At 36.6% G+C, this 15,677-nt stretch overlaps 2 protein-coding genes and 1 pseudogene across 2 annotated transcripts; 2 read left to right on the top strand and 1 right to left on the bottom strand.

Moving 5' to 3' along the window:
- Positions 1 to 1,261: 1,261 nt before the first annotated feature.
- LOC139812946 (putative nuclease HARBI1) lies at positions 1,262 to 3,829 on the top strand (annotated as a pseudogene).
- A 2,738-nt stretch (positions 3,830 to 6,567) lies between these two features.
- On the bottom strand, positions 6,568 to 9,451 carry LOC139813275 (mitochondrial-processing peptidase subunit alpha-like). Its single transcript, XM_071778665.1, has 5 exons — positions 9,213 to 9,451; positions 8,684 to 9,027; positions 8,402 to 8,534; positions 8,184 to 8,318; positions 6,568 to 7,471 (listed from the first exon to the last, which is right to left on the bottom strand). The coding sequence occupies exons 2-5, from the start codon at positions 8,747 to 8,749 to the stop codon at positions 7,467 to 7,469; spliced, it is 339 nt and encodes a 112-aa protein (XP_071634766.1). The 5' UTR covers positions 8,750 to 9,027; positions 9,213 to 9,451; the 3' UTR covers positions 6,568 to 7,466.
- A 2,244-nt stretch (positions 9,452 to 11,695) lies between these two features.
- Positions 11,696 to 15,574, top strand: LOC139813611 (general vesicular transport factor p115-like). The gene is made up of 5 exons (XM_071779192.1): positions 11,696 to 11,942; positions 12,008 to 12,264; positions 12,351 to 12,549; positions 12,633 to 12,784; positions 12,870 to 15,574. The coding sequence occupies exons 1-5, from the start codon at positions 11,762 to 11,764 to the stop codon at positions 13,041 to 13,043; spliced, it is 963 nt and encodes a 320-aa protein (XP_071635293.1). The 5' UTR covers positions 11,696 to 11,761; the 3' UTR covers positions 13,044 to 15,574.
- The last annotated feature ends 103 nt before the right edge of the window (positions 15,575 to 15,677 follow it).

Raw genomic sequence — 15,677 nt, 5'->3', positions numbered from 1 at the left:
TTGTTGGTCTGTTGATCCGCACAGTATTGTTATCCAAGACCTCTCTGAGTTTCTTGGGGAGCGCATCAGCCTTGGAGGCACTGTTTTCACCGGGGATCTCAATGATAAGACCACTGTTGATGCCGCGACGTATCTTCAATTTCCAGAGACACAAATTCTATCCTTTCGCGTGCTTGTTTTAGGATTCCCGCATATGAGACCTTTTCCGGATCCACACTAGTTATCGTCACAGCTGCAGATTAGGCGGTCTGCGGCGAGGAGTTTTGCGGGAAACCTTAGCTACCGCGTTAGTGGCGTTTTTAGGACCACGACGCTGCGCTGCGCTGGAGGTAGTCTCCAGAGACTTCCTTGTGAGGGGTCTTGGGGGTCCGAACTTGTTGAGCGTTCGCATCCTCGAGCAAACCGCTCGGTTTCGTTGTCGAATTGGAGCGTAATTGACGTTTACGATCAGCTAGTTGTGACATTTGCTTATTAATCTGACTGATTTCTATGTTCACATCATACTCCTCTACTTCCTCGCTGGGCGTATCGTTGTGAGAATCAATGAGAGATATACTCGGTTTCCGAGTAACTCGGGATTTAGGATCTTGTTTATCGCCCTTAGTTTCGATATTCCTGGGATGGTCAATCTTTCGTTCCTTAGTTGGAACTTTTAGGCAATTTGAGCCAGTTAGTAATTTACTGTCTATTATCGTTGCTGGCCTCTTCGTAGTCCTCTGCGGTAGAGGAGGGAATTCCAATTGAGCTCGACGTCGGACAGAAACATCGGCGTCGAGTCCCGTCTGAGATGCAGGCGAAGGCTAATCAACCGAAGGCGAGGGTGGGGTAATCTTAGATTTCCCCCTCAATTTTCCGTCACTCTCGTCCATTCTAGTGATATGTGTCGACATCGTACTCTCCATCTTGCTCAAACGGTCGTGGAGCATCTCTAACTCTTGCTTGAGCAGAACATTCTCATTCTTAATTGAAGAAAGTTCCCTCTTTGTCTTCTCATCTTCGCGTTTTAGTTCGCGAAGCTGGGAAGAGAGTTCGCTGTTTTGGACTCTTAGGGAGGAGATATCACCGGACTCCTCCAGTCTCCCACTAAGCACCGAGAATATCTCCGCGATATTAATGAGCCCGCGTCTCATTGACCCACTCAGCGTTCGCTGAAAGCTGTTGCTTTCCTTCCTAATCGCTTCGATCTTCTTAGGGTGCGTTCGGGGAGCTCGCTATCACGCTACCAACGCTAACACTACAAATTGCGTTCGCAGAGCAAAGATAGCGTTTTCGAATGCAAGCTCTATGAACAGCAATAGCGTCGCGTTTGATCTAACCTAACTTCAAATATTAACCTAAAAATTGAAATCATGGAGCAAGCTATGGAGCAAGAGGAGCAAATCATCACGCATTATAACAATCGCGAACTTTTAACGACTGCCGTTGTTATAATACGTGAAATAATAGATTCTTCTTCTGATTCATCATCAGAAAGCGATGATGAAGAATTAAAAATAATGAGAGATTGTAGAAATGTAAGAAGACGTGTTCCAAGAATTTTAAATTACGTGTAACATATAATACCAAATTTAACTAAAGAAGAATTCAAAGCCCATTTCAGGTATGGTTTATTAATATTAATAATTTTTGTTTTAAAAAATTACATTTTACGTCTTTCATATTTCATGTCTTTGCCATTTAGGATGTTACCTGAAACTTTTGATTATATCTTATCTTGTATCGAGCAAAGATTAAAAAAAGTAATACCTGGAACGCCTATGATTGATCCGTGCACACAATTTCAGTTGGCATTATGGAGACTAGCTACTCCAGATTCTTTTAGATAATAGAATTATTGTTAAATATTTAATATATTTAATGATTTAAGTTTTAAAATCTTATATAGCTTTTTATTTCTTTATGCTTAGGTCAATTTGTGAACGATTTAATGTTGGAAGAAGCACTGCTTTATATGTAACAAAGAGAGTGGTAAAGGCACTCAATGAGCTTGCGCCTGTTGTTATTAAGTGGTCTACAGGTGACCGAGTAAACGAAGTGTGGGCAGGATTTGAAAATGCAAGTGGATTTTCTAAAATTATTGGAGCTATAGACGGAACACATATAAACATTCCAGCCCCAAAAAACAATCCCGAATGTTATATAAATCGCAAAGGTCACCATTCCATTCAACTTCAGGTGTGTTTATTGTTTTACTTAAAATTTTATTTCGTAGTCCGTTTTTATTTCAAGACTGTCTTAATATCTAAGGATACGTTTTCAGTGAGCGCGTCACGCGTCGCGACACGCATTGTGAGTTTAAGCAATCAAAACCTCCCCACATAATTACATCAATTGCGAACGAGGGGACAAAAATGGGAAGTTTTGAGTTTACATATGATTATATTTGTGGGGTTGTTGGTTAGGATTAAGGTGCGTCGGTTCCCACAATAACCAGTCATTCAATTAGGTAGAATCTCGCTAGGTTTATTCATGCTCTATGTACAGGTATTATTTATATCCTCTATGTGAATGTGTAGATGGTCGTGTGTGTTGGTGTAGGTTATCTTTGTGTAGTGTTAACGCGGTGTGTTGCGTATTATCCGTTCCGAATAGTTGGAATCGCTGAGGCCGAGCTTGGAGAGGAGTCTTGACGTTCTTGTAGACGAGGCCGGTGAGTGCGTCACCACAGAGTGCTCCGGTTGGAGTTAGATGCGTGGTACTCGAGTTGGCCGGTCGATGAGGTGTGGCTTTCACGGGAGGAAAGTATCCACCTTGGAGATCAGGAACAGACCCTTCGTCGTGGCCCCAGGTGCAGGAATCGGAGTCGGAATCGGAGTTGGAGAAGGCAGCGTCTTGGTCTCGGTGTTGTCCGGTGAGCTGGGTCGTAAACGACCCAGGAACCTTTCTGTGGCAGAGTGTCTGTTGGCTCTTACCACAGGAAGTTAATGCCCTGCAAAGCAGGTATAAACGAAGGCCAGGTATGAGCACGCTCCGTATCTAACGGAGGCCCTGAAGAGCACGCTCCGTCTCCAAAAGAGTTAAGTCAGGGGCCTTGGTAATAGCACACCCTGACTGGTGAGCTGATCGCTGCAGAGGTCCCGCTGAGCTGCCCTTTATATAAGGATCGATGTCGAACCTTACTTACGAGAGAATCGACCGGCGATGCGCCGCGTAGCGGGCGCGCGTTGAACTGCCCGGCCGATCGATACCGTGCCGCTGCTCGCACCGCGCGCCTCCCGTCTTACTGCCGTCGTCGCGTGCGCACCGTCGCGCGTTGTGGCGGACAGCTGACCGCCACAATATTTTTCTTCTTATTTAGGCTATTTGTGACCATAAATGCCAATTTATTCATTGTTATGCTGGACATGTTGGATCTGTCCACGATCAACGGGTATTTCGTCAATCAGAAGTTCAACATTATTTGGGAGATGTTACAAAATTCCCACAAGATAGCCATTTGGTTGGTGACTCGGCTTATAAATTACATGAAAATTTATTGGTACCATACCGTGACAATGGCCATTTAACAGAACGACAGCGAAATTATAACTTCTGCCATTCTTCAGCAAGAATTGTCATTGAGAGAGCGTTTGGCCTTTTAAAAGGAAGATTTCGTTGCCTTTTAACTACACTTGCCATAGATCGAACAGATTTAATTCCTATGCATATTCTTTCTTGTTGCGTATTACATAACATTTGTTTAATGAGAGGTGATGAACTTAATTTTGAAACAAATGACGTAGAACTTACTGATATAGCAGACAATGTTGAAAATGTTTCTGCCGTTTCTATTGCGGGTGTTGCTAAAAGAGATTTGATATGTGAAAGATTAAGAATGAGACATGTGTGACTGATTAAGGTGTGCGTGTGTGTTTTGATAATTATTTAACCCAATCTTGTACATTATTTTTACTATTTCCTTTTATTATAAAAACATAAAAAAATATCTTTACATGTAGTAAATAGATGTCTTTTTTAAAATAAATGCTTCTTAACTCTTATAATATACTTATATATATATATATATATATATATATGTGTCAATCAGCTATTTTGACGACAGTTTTTAGCAAGCATTGGCTCTTTTGACGACATCTGGCTATTTTGACGACGGTCGTCAAAGTTTTTACAGTTCTATTGTATATTTTGACGACTGTCGTCAAACAGACCGTAATGATCAATCGGATAATTCAACGACACTGTATAGATTGACGACATAGTGTAGATCATTCACATGTAGCATAAAAAATTTTTGACATTACGTGAGGTTAGAAAATCTGTTATCGTATTATTTACAGTTACATACATAATACATGACTAATTTTCTGAAAGACAGTGTAAAAGCAATAATAAAGCATTAAAATGGAATAAGCGTGAGGTTAAAAAATATCAATCGATCATCGATCAGTCACATCAATCAGTTTCATACTAAATGTTATTGGAATATAATAGGTACATATTTGTGTAATCACTATATTAATGTGATTATACATAAAGGGTAAGGAATGTTAAACAAATATAAGTGAATCATTATGCATATCATGCGTGAAACGGAACGCACCTCAAGATGTGACATATTTTCTAACCTCACAACATTTTAATGCCTTATTATTGCTTTTAAACAACGTGGTATTGAATGAGCGTATTTTCGTCAAAATATGAGATAAGTTACATATATTAGTAATTTAAAGGAAAATTCTTCTCTCTTTACATAATAAGATACATTACTGTTATTTGCAAGTGTTGTTTATTGTATTTAATACTTATTAATAATCTAACATTGCAGATAGTAATGTTTTTGGCAATGTTCCAATAACTAATTAGCTTTTTTCGCTTTTAGTATTACAACGATTTATTATATTATTTAAATGGCACATCACTGTGTATACGCAATACACATCAATACATATAATAAAAGACATGAAATTACACAGTGTAAGACTAAATTTTAATCTCAACGTTATTTGTTGTTTACTAAACTTTTGAAGCATGCTTATTAGTGGTACGTAATGCTAACATTTCTGCTATAATTGTCCTATGTGTGAAATTCTAATTTATAATACTCTTAATTTAGATTATTAAATGTCAATTTTACTTTTACAGGAGCTGAGAGCGGAATATCCTGTGCATCCATACTAACAAAGAAAGTCTCTCTTTAGCTGTTATCAAACATCAAGAGAAAATCCATTTACAAAACATGAGATTCTGTTGAGCGAGAGTTCAATATTAGTGTCTCCGCTTTCAGAATCTTGTGAAATGTTATGGAATTATCATCATTGCTGTGATTAGTTTAGTTACTTTGTATTAAAAAATAAATGTGCTTCTATAGTCCTAACACATATTTGCAGAATGCACAAAAACATTTATATTTTTACCCAGCTAGTTTGCGTGCATGTGCCGTGTGCGTGTGTGTGTGAGTGTGTATGTTTATTTCAAATAAATCTTTGTAAAGCAACCACGAAACGTATTGTAATATATTATTTACATCGCGTTACTTAAATAATGTATGTGTAACTTAAACCAAAATCCATAGCCTGCTTTACGTACAAATGTATTTATAAAGATGATACAGCAGATAGGAATAATATAATATTAGACTTTTTAAATAAATGATTTGCAATGCAGGTAATGTACTATGCAGCATTTTGAGTATTAATGTAAAAATATTATTTTCTACCTCTTACATACATAAACTGAATAGCAACATAAAGATTTAATCAATCTTCTAACATATACGTTGACAGTACAAAATTGTTTTTTTTCAATAAGAACAAAAATTTAATAAATGAACATTGATGATCTTATCACAGCATAGATTTCAATAGCAGAGACAATACCATTGAAGACTATGTGTTGGAATCATCAAAGCCCATTTATTAAATATGTTTATTATGGAAAAAATAATACTGCACTATCAACATATATGTTAGAAGATTGAATATTTACATTGCTTTTCAGTTAATGTATGTATAAGAAAATAATATTTTAACATTAAGAAAGCAAAGAGAAAAAATGGGAACAGGAAAATCTTTCATGGAGGTAAAAAAGTGACACTGTTTGTATTTAAAATTACATATATATTCTAAAACTTGAAACGAAAAAAAGGAAAAAAGATAAAACAAAAGAACAGAGAAAGCGCAACTATATAGAACACACATGAGAACAAGCATTTACGTAATTATCATTCATATTATAATTACGTACGCTATTTAGAAGAAAAGCGGGTTAAAACTTTTAATACACAACAATCTTATTCGTATTATGCTTAGCTTTCTTTGGCAAAAGTAACACTGATTTCTATACAATTGTTTAACAGATGACGGGCAGAAGAAACTGAATGCATTCTTATCGAAGAATTTTAAAATTATGAAAGAGTTAATAAAAACATGTACAGCGATCTTTACAAGTCATTATCAAAAGAACACAAACAGATTGCTAACAGTATATCAGATTCTGTATAAGAGGTAAATTAGGACGTATTTGAATGCATTAATTTGATTTTAAAATATCGAAAGAAATCTAACGCACCCGAAAAAAATCCTTACGTTTTCGGATTGCCTGGGTATAACAAACAAAGGTACAAATATCTCAGAGCTTGCATTTTAATGCGTAAATTCTCAAGCGAATGTAATGCAATTCAGTCTAATACTTTACGTGGTACATTGTTGCGAAAGCATGTTGCAACATACTGTATACAACTAAATCTTAATAACATGGAAGTATCGGATATTGCCACATTTATGGGGCATTCCGAAAAGATTCACAAGGATCATTATGTGTACAATATGTTGCAACATGCTAATAATCGAAGTAAAGGCTTCATTGGCTAACAGCCGTTAGCAACCAGAGATATATTGCAAATTTCCCAATACCTGGTAGCTGTTCAAGGAAATGACCAACATGCAAGTAGCGAATCTTCAACGGAAAGTAATATAGACGACGAATTATATGACGACCAAGCACAAAAAGATTGCTGACAAATATATTAGATTTTCGAATATAAAATAAACGGCCTAATTAAGAGCCAAGCGCGATAAATGCTTTGTAAATGTTAATTCTAATTTTTTACATATTTCCTACCTTAGTAAATTGCGCGCCGACTAAATTATCAGACTTGCAACACAGCTCCAGTTGGAGTAGTAAAATTCTCTCCCTCCTTACTACTCCAACCGGAGATGTTGCAAGTCTGACAATTTAGTCGGAGCGCAGTTTACTAAGGTTGAAAATGTGTAAAAATTTAAAAATAACATTTACCGCGCCTGACTCTTAATTAGTCTGTTTTTCTTATATTCGTCCATTTCCAATGAAGCCTTTACTTCGATTATTAGCATGTTGCAACATATTGTACACAACTACATTTTATCGAGGTGTCGGATCTTGACGTTTTGTCGCTTATGACGTTATAAACCAAAGATGTCCTGAAACATCAGAAGCCTTATAAGATTATTAGTCTTTGGTTAACATCGGGGATCCAATATCGAACACTCTCAACCTGCAAAAAGATTGTTCGTTAATTTTAGATTGTAACGTAGTAATATAATATAATTTTATACATATTAAAAATTGTAATATTAGAAGGAATAGTATTAATGTCAAAGATTTGAATATATAACATACAATATGCAAAACGCTCTTTATGTATGTATTATTATCTAGATTTTGATAATGTACATTAATTTGAATTGTGTTATTTTGTTTACTATACAAGCTGCGTTCCGATATTCACTACCAGTACTGAAAATCTATAGTATATGCCACGTACACTATAGATTTTCAGTACTGGCAGTGAATATTGGAACGCTGCCTGTATAGTAACCAAAATAATACAATTCAAATTAATGTACATTATCAAAATCTAGATAATACATACATAAAGAGCGTTTTGCATATTGCATGTTACATATTCAAATCTTCGACATTAATACTATTCCTTCTAATATTACAATTTTTAATAGCCCCGTTATAATGTTAGAAAATTCAGTTTTTTTAGTGATCAGAATTTTTGTTCGACAGCGGAAACACGATGCATCTCGTATCATATTTTCAAGGTTCAACTTAATTTGAGATGAAACGTTCGGTGTTACATTAATGTATAACTAGATGTGGATAACTGATATTTATTTAGGATGAGAAGATTGTTCGAATATCTTAGATAAGTTTTTAACGAAGAAGTGACAGTCTGCTGCGAGAACCGGGTAACCGACCTTGCGCATCAAGCAAGCCGTTTTGAATGCCCGCCATGGAAGGTACAGTCTTTACTTCGCCACGTGCTGTTAAGCAAGGTGGTGACTTTGATAAACGTTGCGCTACTCGGTTGATGTCATCTTTAGATATTCCATCTGCAAGCATCGTGTTTTTTTATGAATGTTACGTAAGAACCGGATTTTTGTGTTATTAAATTGCAAAGAGCTTTGCAGCTTACTAATAGCTTGCATGAAGTATTCAGGCCGTTTTCTGGTGCCAGACGCCAGGACCTGTCTACAAATGTCTTCGAATACAACGGGTCGTTGTTCCAGATTCATAAGCAGCATCGACAGCAATTTCTTCTTTGCTCTCTATACGAAGAATAAGATTTTAAAGGATGTAATCATCGATTAAGACAATGATTTAGTAAAAATCAGATCTTAAAGTGTATATAATAATTGTATATATATATATATATAAACACGCTGTAATAACTGGTTCAGAAATGTAAAAATCATACCGCTAATTCGTTATCCGAAAATCCGCTCGTCATGGCGACCATCTCGTGCACAATTACTTCTACCATTTCCTTCACATGGGACGGTGTGTATGAGGCGTGAATACAAAATAAACCTCTACGTAAGCTATTTTCAGACGCGACTTTCAAGCCATTTGGTAAGACTGTGATCAGCGTCGTTTGATGCTCCTCTTTCGCAGTCGAATAAACAACTTTCGGCAAATTCGGAATGGGTTCTGACAGCGGTGGAAATAATGTAACGGTCTTCTTCTGATTCTCCTTCAAATTAGGGGGTATCCTCTGGGAGATTACACTTTTGCCAGGTATTGAAACATTGCAAGCGGGAACTGAAAGATAAAAAAAACAACGACGTGTAAAATGTATTGAATTCTTTTCCTTTCTTCTCCTTTAGAAGAAATAAGATAAAGGTTATACAAGTCTACGACTTATTGTTATTTTCGCGTTACCGCAGTCACCTTTTCTTCTTAATTTTAACGATTAAGAAAAGGTGACTGCGATAACGTAGTCGTACACGTTTCGGCTTTTGCAACATCCTCGAAAACATTTTGTCAACTCGGGAAGATTTGTAGCATACAGATGTAGAATTCCAGCCGAACCGCCGCCGCCGGAGGCTGTAGAGATGCACTCGAGATGTACTTTACAATCTACAACGCCGAAATGTCGAGGAAAAAATGATAGCAAATCTCAATCGAGTCTGCGTTTTTTATACAACAGATTCGCAAGTGAGAATGCTTAAGCACGGTAACGATACATCTCATAATATGTATATATATATATATCTAAAATTTCAAATTTTAACTTGCGAAATAATAGGTTAGATTACGCATGCAATTTATAGATACGCCCCGACTTGTTCCTTCCAGCTGTTGGTGCATGAAAACAATGGCCTAGTTTCATTGGCTTAAGCCTTGTGTACACAATATTAGAAGTCGATCCGAGTTTTGGTTTAAGCCAATCAACTAGCAGCTCTTACAGAAAAGCAGTAGTTTCATTGGGTGCGTTCAGCCGATACTCCGCTAGCCTAGCAATCGTCAGCAGTCGCTCGTTTTCTCTCCTTTTAATCCATTGGGTCAAAGGAGAGGAAACGAGCGAAAACGAGCGACTGCTCACGATTGCTAGGCTAGCGAAGTATCGGCTGAACGCACCCATTGGCTTAAACCGAAACTCGGACCGATTTCTAGTATCATGTACACAAGGCTTTAAACCGAAACTCGGACACAAGTTCTAGCATCGTGGACACAAGGCCAAGTTTACACCGATCTCTTGATACGCGTATCGAATAGTATATTTGAGCTGATCAGCCAATAATCAAACTAAGGCTGTGGTCAGCCGAACCTCTGCTTAGCAAAGCAAAAGGTAGCAATTAAGTGTAATTGGTTGGATCCAAAGGTAAGAACCAATCACATTCAATTGCTACCTTTCGCTTCGCTAAACAGAGGTTCGGCTGGACACGGCCTAAGTTACTAGTTATTTACTATTTAATACGCATATCAAATGATCGGTGTAAACTAGGCCAATTGAACCGGCTTTATTTGCAATGTATAAATTACAAACGTAAAAAAATTACAAATATATAAATATAAAATAATAATTTATTACTGTGAATGTGCTATATTAGTAACAATGTAAAAATGATTACATTATAACATTAAATTAAAACATAAATAATAATAATAATTTATTACACTGTAAACGTATAAAGCGTCGTCTACAATGGCAGCAGAAGTATGCAGTAAGACGTAAGTATCAAAACTCGGACGCAGTTCTAGCATCGTGGACACAAGGCTTTAGGGTGCGTTTCCACTATACGCGTCGCGCGTCGCGTCATTTCCGACAAGAGATCTTGTCGGAAATGACGTCATAAAATGAAACGTTTTGATTGGATAACTCATGACGCGGCGTCGTGACGCGACGCGTATAGTGGGAACGCAGCATTAGGCCGAGTTTCCACTGAGCGCGTCACGCGTCATTCGAGTTAACCAATCAAAACGTCCCATTTTGATCCCGTCACAAGTAATGTAATAAAATGGGATGTGTTGATTGGTTAACTTGTGATGACGCGACGCATGACGCGCTCAGTGGAAACTCAGCCTTACTGTATACTCCTGCTGCCATTGTAGACGACGCTTATGCTAGGTCTACAATGCGAGTCGTAAAGTCGTGAGTCGTAAGAATTGACCAATTACTATCGATTTTGAGGAGAATAATCGACTGTGATTGGTCAATTCTTACGACTCACGACTTTACGACTTGCATTGTAGACTTAGCATTATTGGTCAATTCTTACGACTCACGACTTTACGACTCGCATTGTAGACCTAGCATTAAGGTCAATCCAGACAAACTTGCATAGCGCATAAACATAAGCATAAGAGATTTGATTAGTCCATATGCATGTGCATAAAGGTCTATCCAGACAAACTTGCATAGGTGCATAACCATATGCATAAAGAAACGGATTGGTCTATTTCCTTATGCACATGCGTATGGACCAATCAATTCTCTTATGCTTATGTTTATGCGTTATGCAAGTTTGTCTGGATTAAGCTTTACTGTTACGAAAAAGTGTGTGTCCGAGGCTTAATATGCTGTATTTAATTGCGATGTAAATTATCTGATATTAGATCAGCTTCGCGTTGTATTTTCTGGATCTAAAACGAGCCAAGTAAACAATTAGATAATTGGAGATTGGAGATTAAAATATTATAGGTATATAATTGGATGGAAAAAAAGCAAGATCCGAAATGCAAAAGATTTCGACTGTGAAAGAACAAACTTATGGCTTCTGCACACAGGACGCGGAAACGCTTGCCGCGCGGCAAGAAGCGACGCCGTAGTCAATCAACGTGTTGTTTTTCCGTAAGAACCAAAAGTTGATTGGCTACCGCGTCGCTTCTTACCGCGCGGCAAGCGTTTCCGCGTCCTGTGTGCAGAAGCCATTATCAACGGCCAATCACACACACTTCGTTCGAGACGTCGAGTCAACATGGCGAACTCAATCAGGTTCATCGCTTCGTTCTTTCCGCTTCAGCTACATCGTGCCTTTTTCCGACGGAAGAGATGCCTGCCGTGCGCTCAAGGCGTTATCAGGCACGTATCGCGTGGAGTTGGGTGCTCAGGAATCAGGAAATAGACGCGCTCAGGCAGGTGCTGGAGATAAACAGGACGGATTGCGAGATAATCGGCCTGGCTTTGGATACTCTGTGCAATACAACGAATCCTGAAACATTCGACAAAGAAGGTATAAGACTGCGTTATTTCTTTGGCACAATCAATTTTATGTCTGATCGCCTCGCGTTATTTTAGTCGATAAACACGGCTCCAAGAACCAAATAGGAGAACAGTTTATAGAAATATTCATTAAGCACTCGGACAGTGTTGGTTTGTTGCTGACATTTCTCGAGGAGTTTGACTTCCGTGTCAGGTGGCCAGCTCTGAAGCTACTGACGCATTTGCTGGCGAATAGATCTAAAGATATTCAGGAAATAATTCTGGTCAGCCCTATGGGTGTCTCTAAACTGATGGATTTGCTGAGTGACAGCAGAAAAGTTACACGCAATGATGTATGTTAAATTTATTATTTTTGAACAAACGCTCCTGGTATAGTAAGAGCTTTGCTTGTAATATGTTATTTATACTTGCTATATAGGTCTTGTTGCTGCTCATTCAATTGACGAAAGGCAATGCTAACATACAAAAGATAGTGGCGTTTGAAAGTGCGTTTGATCGCATATTTGATGTTATTGAGCAAGAGGGCAACGCGGATGGTGGTATTGTTGTGGAAGATTGCCCCCTGCTGATATTAAATCTCAGGGGAAACGTCAGTGACCAAAACTTCTTTAAGGAAGGTAATATATTTGTCATTGGATTTCTCTACCAACTTGTATAATTTTCGCCGTTCTGTAATAATTTTTATATTCCAACGGTACAGGTAGCTATATTCAAAAATTGACGTCGATATTCCAAATTCTCAATGAAACAGAGGATAACAATCTTGGTGAATGGAGCCCACAGAAGGTGTCCAATGTTTACTGCATGGTGCGAGTTGTACGAGCGCTAGTAGCACCGAGTCCTCCTGCTCAGGTAGCTCAAAAATATTAGCGCTGTATGGAATTTACATTATTTGTCTGTTGTTACCTTTAGTTAATAACAATTGTTTCGTGTGAAGGTAGTCGCAGCTTGTCAACGAACTATGAGAGCGTGCGGATTATTGCAAGCACTGTGCGATATATTGATGGCTATCGGAGTTGTAAACTGCCAACTCCCGACTTTACCCCCTCCATGGCAAAAACTTGAAGAATACTTGGTCTATTTATATATGTCGTTGCTATTTCCGATATAATTTATAACGTTAGCTAAACTTATTACAAGATGTATTTAATGTCGTTAGTCGTCTTCTCATTATTACAGTCTTTGGTTTGCATCACGGATTCTGTGTCGTTCTCATTGTTGTTCGTATCTATAGTTTAGCGTATTAATATTTGGTATAAAGAAAGACTCTTGGATGATTGGATGAGACTGATTGGATGAAAATCTTCGATAAGAATGCGTTCAATTTCTCCTGCCCGTCGTCTGTTAAACATTTGTATAGAGATCAGTGTTACTTTTGCCAAAGAAAGCCAAGTGCAATACAAAAAAGATTGTTGTAATGCATTAAAAGTTTTAACCCGTTTTTTCTTTAAATAACTATATAATTTTTTGATGTCTTCCACTGAATTGACTTTTTTGTGTCTCCTTTGATTTGATTGCGTTTCAATGACGGTTCTATTAACACTTGTTATATTAACAGTTAATAATTTTAAAAAATCTTTAACTTGTTTCTTTTTTTCCATGTCTTCCTTCTTTATACATTCGTCACTTAAACACAGTGTTTAACAGACCACGGGCAGGAGAAATTGAACGCATTCTTATCGAAGATTTTCATCCAATCATCCAAGTGTCTTTCCTTATACCAAATATTAAAACATTAAACTATAGATACGAACAACAACGAGAAGTAATAAGCAGATTTCCGATATATTTAATTAAAGTTGATAAATTTGCCGCAACTGCAGGAGCTTCATATATTTTTTCTTCATTGTTATATCTTGCGACTTTATTGATTACTGTGATACAATCGTCATACATCTCTTGGATGATAGACTGATGTAAAGTTTTCCACATTTTTGTTTATTTCTCTTAATGCCAAGAGAAAGCGACTAAGGATACGTAATTTGGCACGAATCATATCGTGTTGGTGTTGCGATTTGTATTTCATGCACAGTTTATTTGCATACAAAATGAGTAGTTCGTCAAATCTGATAGCACGTGTAACATCGTCTTCCCTCATAACAGGAAATACTACTGTTCTTAATACATCACTTGCCTCATTATTAGAGTCTTTGGTTAGCATCACAGATTTACTGTTGTTCTCGTTGTTCTTATCTATATAGCTTATCGTATTAATATCTGTCATAAGTAAAAAGTATATTATTAGCTTTGCATTTTGCACAAACAGTATAATTTGTAGCGATCTTGTTATATTTTTATTAGGACGTCCGCTGATGGGTGTAATCGACACGTAACTCGTCTACCCATAATCATAAGTCATAACGCAACGATTCTTTGTAATTTTTTTTTTCAAAACGTCGAGAGTGGTAACGTTGATTTTCAAAACTTAAGAAGTCATACTAATCTCTATACAATAAAAAAAATACCGACTATTGTATGCGGACGTCCTAATAAAAATATAACAGGATCGCTGCAGATTATACTGTTTGTGCAAAATGTAAAGCTAATAATATACTTTTTACTTATGACAGATATTAATACGATAAGCTATATAAATAAGAAGAACGAGAACAACAGTAAATCTGTGATGCTAACCAAAGACTCTAATAATGAGGAGACGACTGATGACGCATTAAATACATGTTATGATAAGTTTAGCTAATATTATGAACCATATCTGTAATAGTTATTTTATCGTATGTATGAAATAATAATATACTTTTTACTTATGTCAGATATTCATACGGATATTAATACAAAATGAATTTGAATCATCTAATCTAAATTGTATTGTTGATTTTACAAAGTGAGCTTTGCATTTTGCACAAGCAATATAATCTGTAGCGAACCTGTTATATTTTTCATTAAGATGTCTGCACACAATAAGTTGTCCGTTATTTACTTTAGAGTTCGTATTAAATTTGAAATTGCCATTTTTCCGCAAAATATCGATATTTTTCTTTCTTTCTTGATTCTTCTTGGATAAGATAGCAAATTTTTTTTACATCTGATTCATTTTTATGTACCATTTCCAAATGTCATACTAATTGAGTTTGCAATTTGCTACAGAAAATGCAATAGTTTCGTTTCACACTTTTTAGATTAGATGATTCAATATACATAACTTCGTCGTTGCATACTGGTACATTGTTGTTAATTTGCGAGGCATCTAAACTTGATGCTGACGATGCAGTTATATTTAACGCTGATTTGTGTTTTATTCGCAATTTATTATTCAATACATTTTGTTCATCTTTTGATCCACTTTCTTCATGTGGTAATTCATTATCTGATATACTTTGTTCATCTTCTGAAGGAAGATATTCTGAATCGCTACTGTCTTAAGCGTTGACAACGTCTAAAAAGACGGTAGAATAGAAAATTACAGGAATTAGGACGTCTGCATACAATAGTCGGTATTTATTTGATTGTATAGAGATTAGTGTGACTTCTTAAGTTTTGAAAATCTATCGTACTTGCCGTATATCTGTGTATTCTTTCTAACTGCACCTTCTTTACTATTTGCTATGTTTCTTATCAAATTTTTTCTTAACTTTTCTTGTGTCAAGTGTTAAAATACATATATATTTTTAGTACAAATAATGTTACTTTCTTTATCTTAATGTAAATTTTTCCTTTACCCACTTTTTCTCTTTGTCTTATTAATGTTAAAGTATTATTTTCTATATATACATTAACTGAATAG

The sequence above is a fragment of the Temnothorax longispinosus genome, chromosome 5, assembly GCF_030848805.1.
Source record: "Temnothorax longispinosus isolate EJ_2023e chromosome 5, Tlon_JGU_v1, whole genome shotgun sequence".
Taxonomy (NCBI): domain Eukaryota; kingdom Metazoa; phylum Arthropoda; class Insecta; order Hymenoptera; family Formicidae; genus Temnothorax; species Temnothorax longispinosus.
Note: the sequence above shows the minus strand (reverse complement) of the source record. Positions and strands in the feature narration are given on the sequence as shown.

Excerpts from the sequence above, each read along its gene's own strand:
- LOC139813275 (XM_071778665.1), bottom strand. The coding sequence starts at position 8,749 with ATGGTAGAAGTAATTGTGCACGAGATGGTCGCCATGACGAGCGGATTT. Across the intron at positions 8,535-8,683 it reads TTTCGGATAACGAATTAGCG|AGAGCAAAGAAGAAATTGCT; the intron begins GTATGATTTTTA and ends TTCTTCGTATAG. Across the intron at positions 8,319-8,401 it reads ATACTTCATGCAAGCTATTA|ATGGAATATCTAAAGATGAC; the intron begins GTAAGCTGCAAA and ends CGATGCTTGCAG.
- LOC139813611 (XM_071779192.1), top strand. The coding sequence starts at position 11,762 with ATGCCTGCCGTGCGCTCAAGGCGTTATCAGGCACGTATCGCGTGGAGT. Across the intron at positions 12,550-12,632 it reads CCAAAACTTCTTTAAGGAAG|GTAGCTATATTCAAAAATTG; the intron begins GTAATATATTTG and ends CCAACGGTACAG. Across the intron at positions 12,785-12,869 it reads CACCGAGTCCTCCTGCTCAG|GTAGTCGCAGCTTGTCAACG; the intron begins GTAGCTCAAAAA and ends TTTCGTGTGAAG.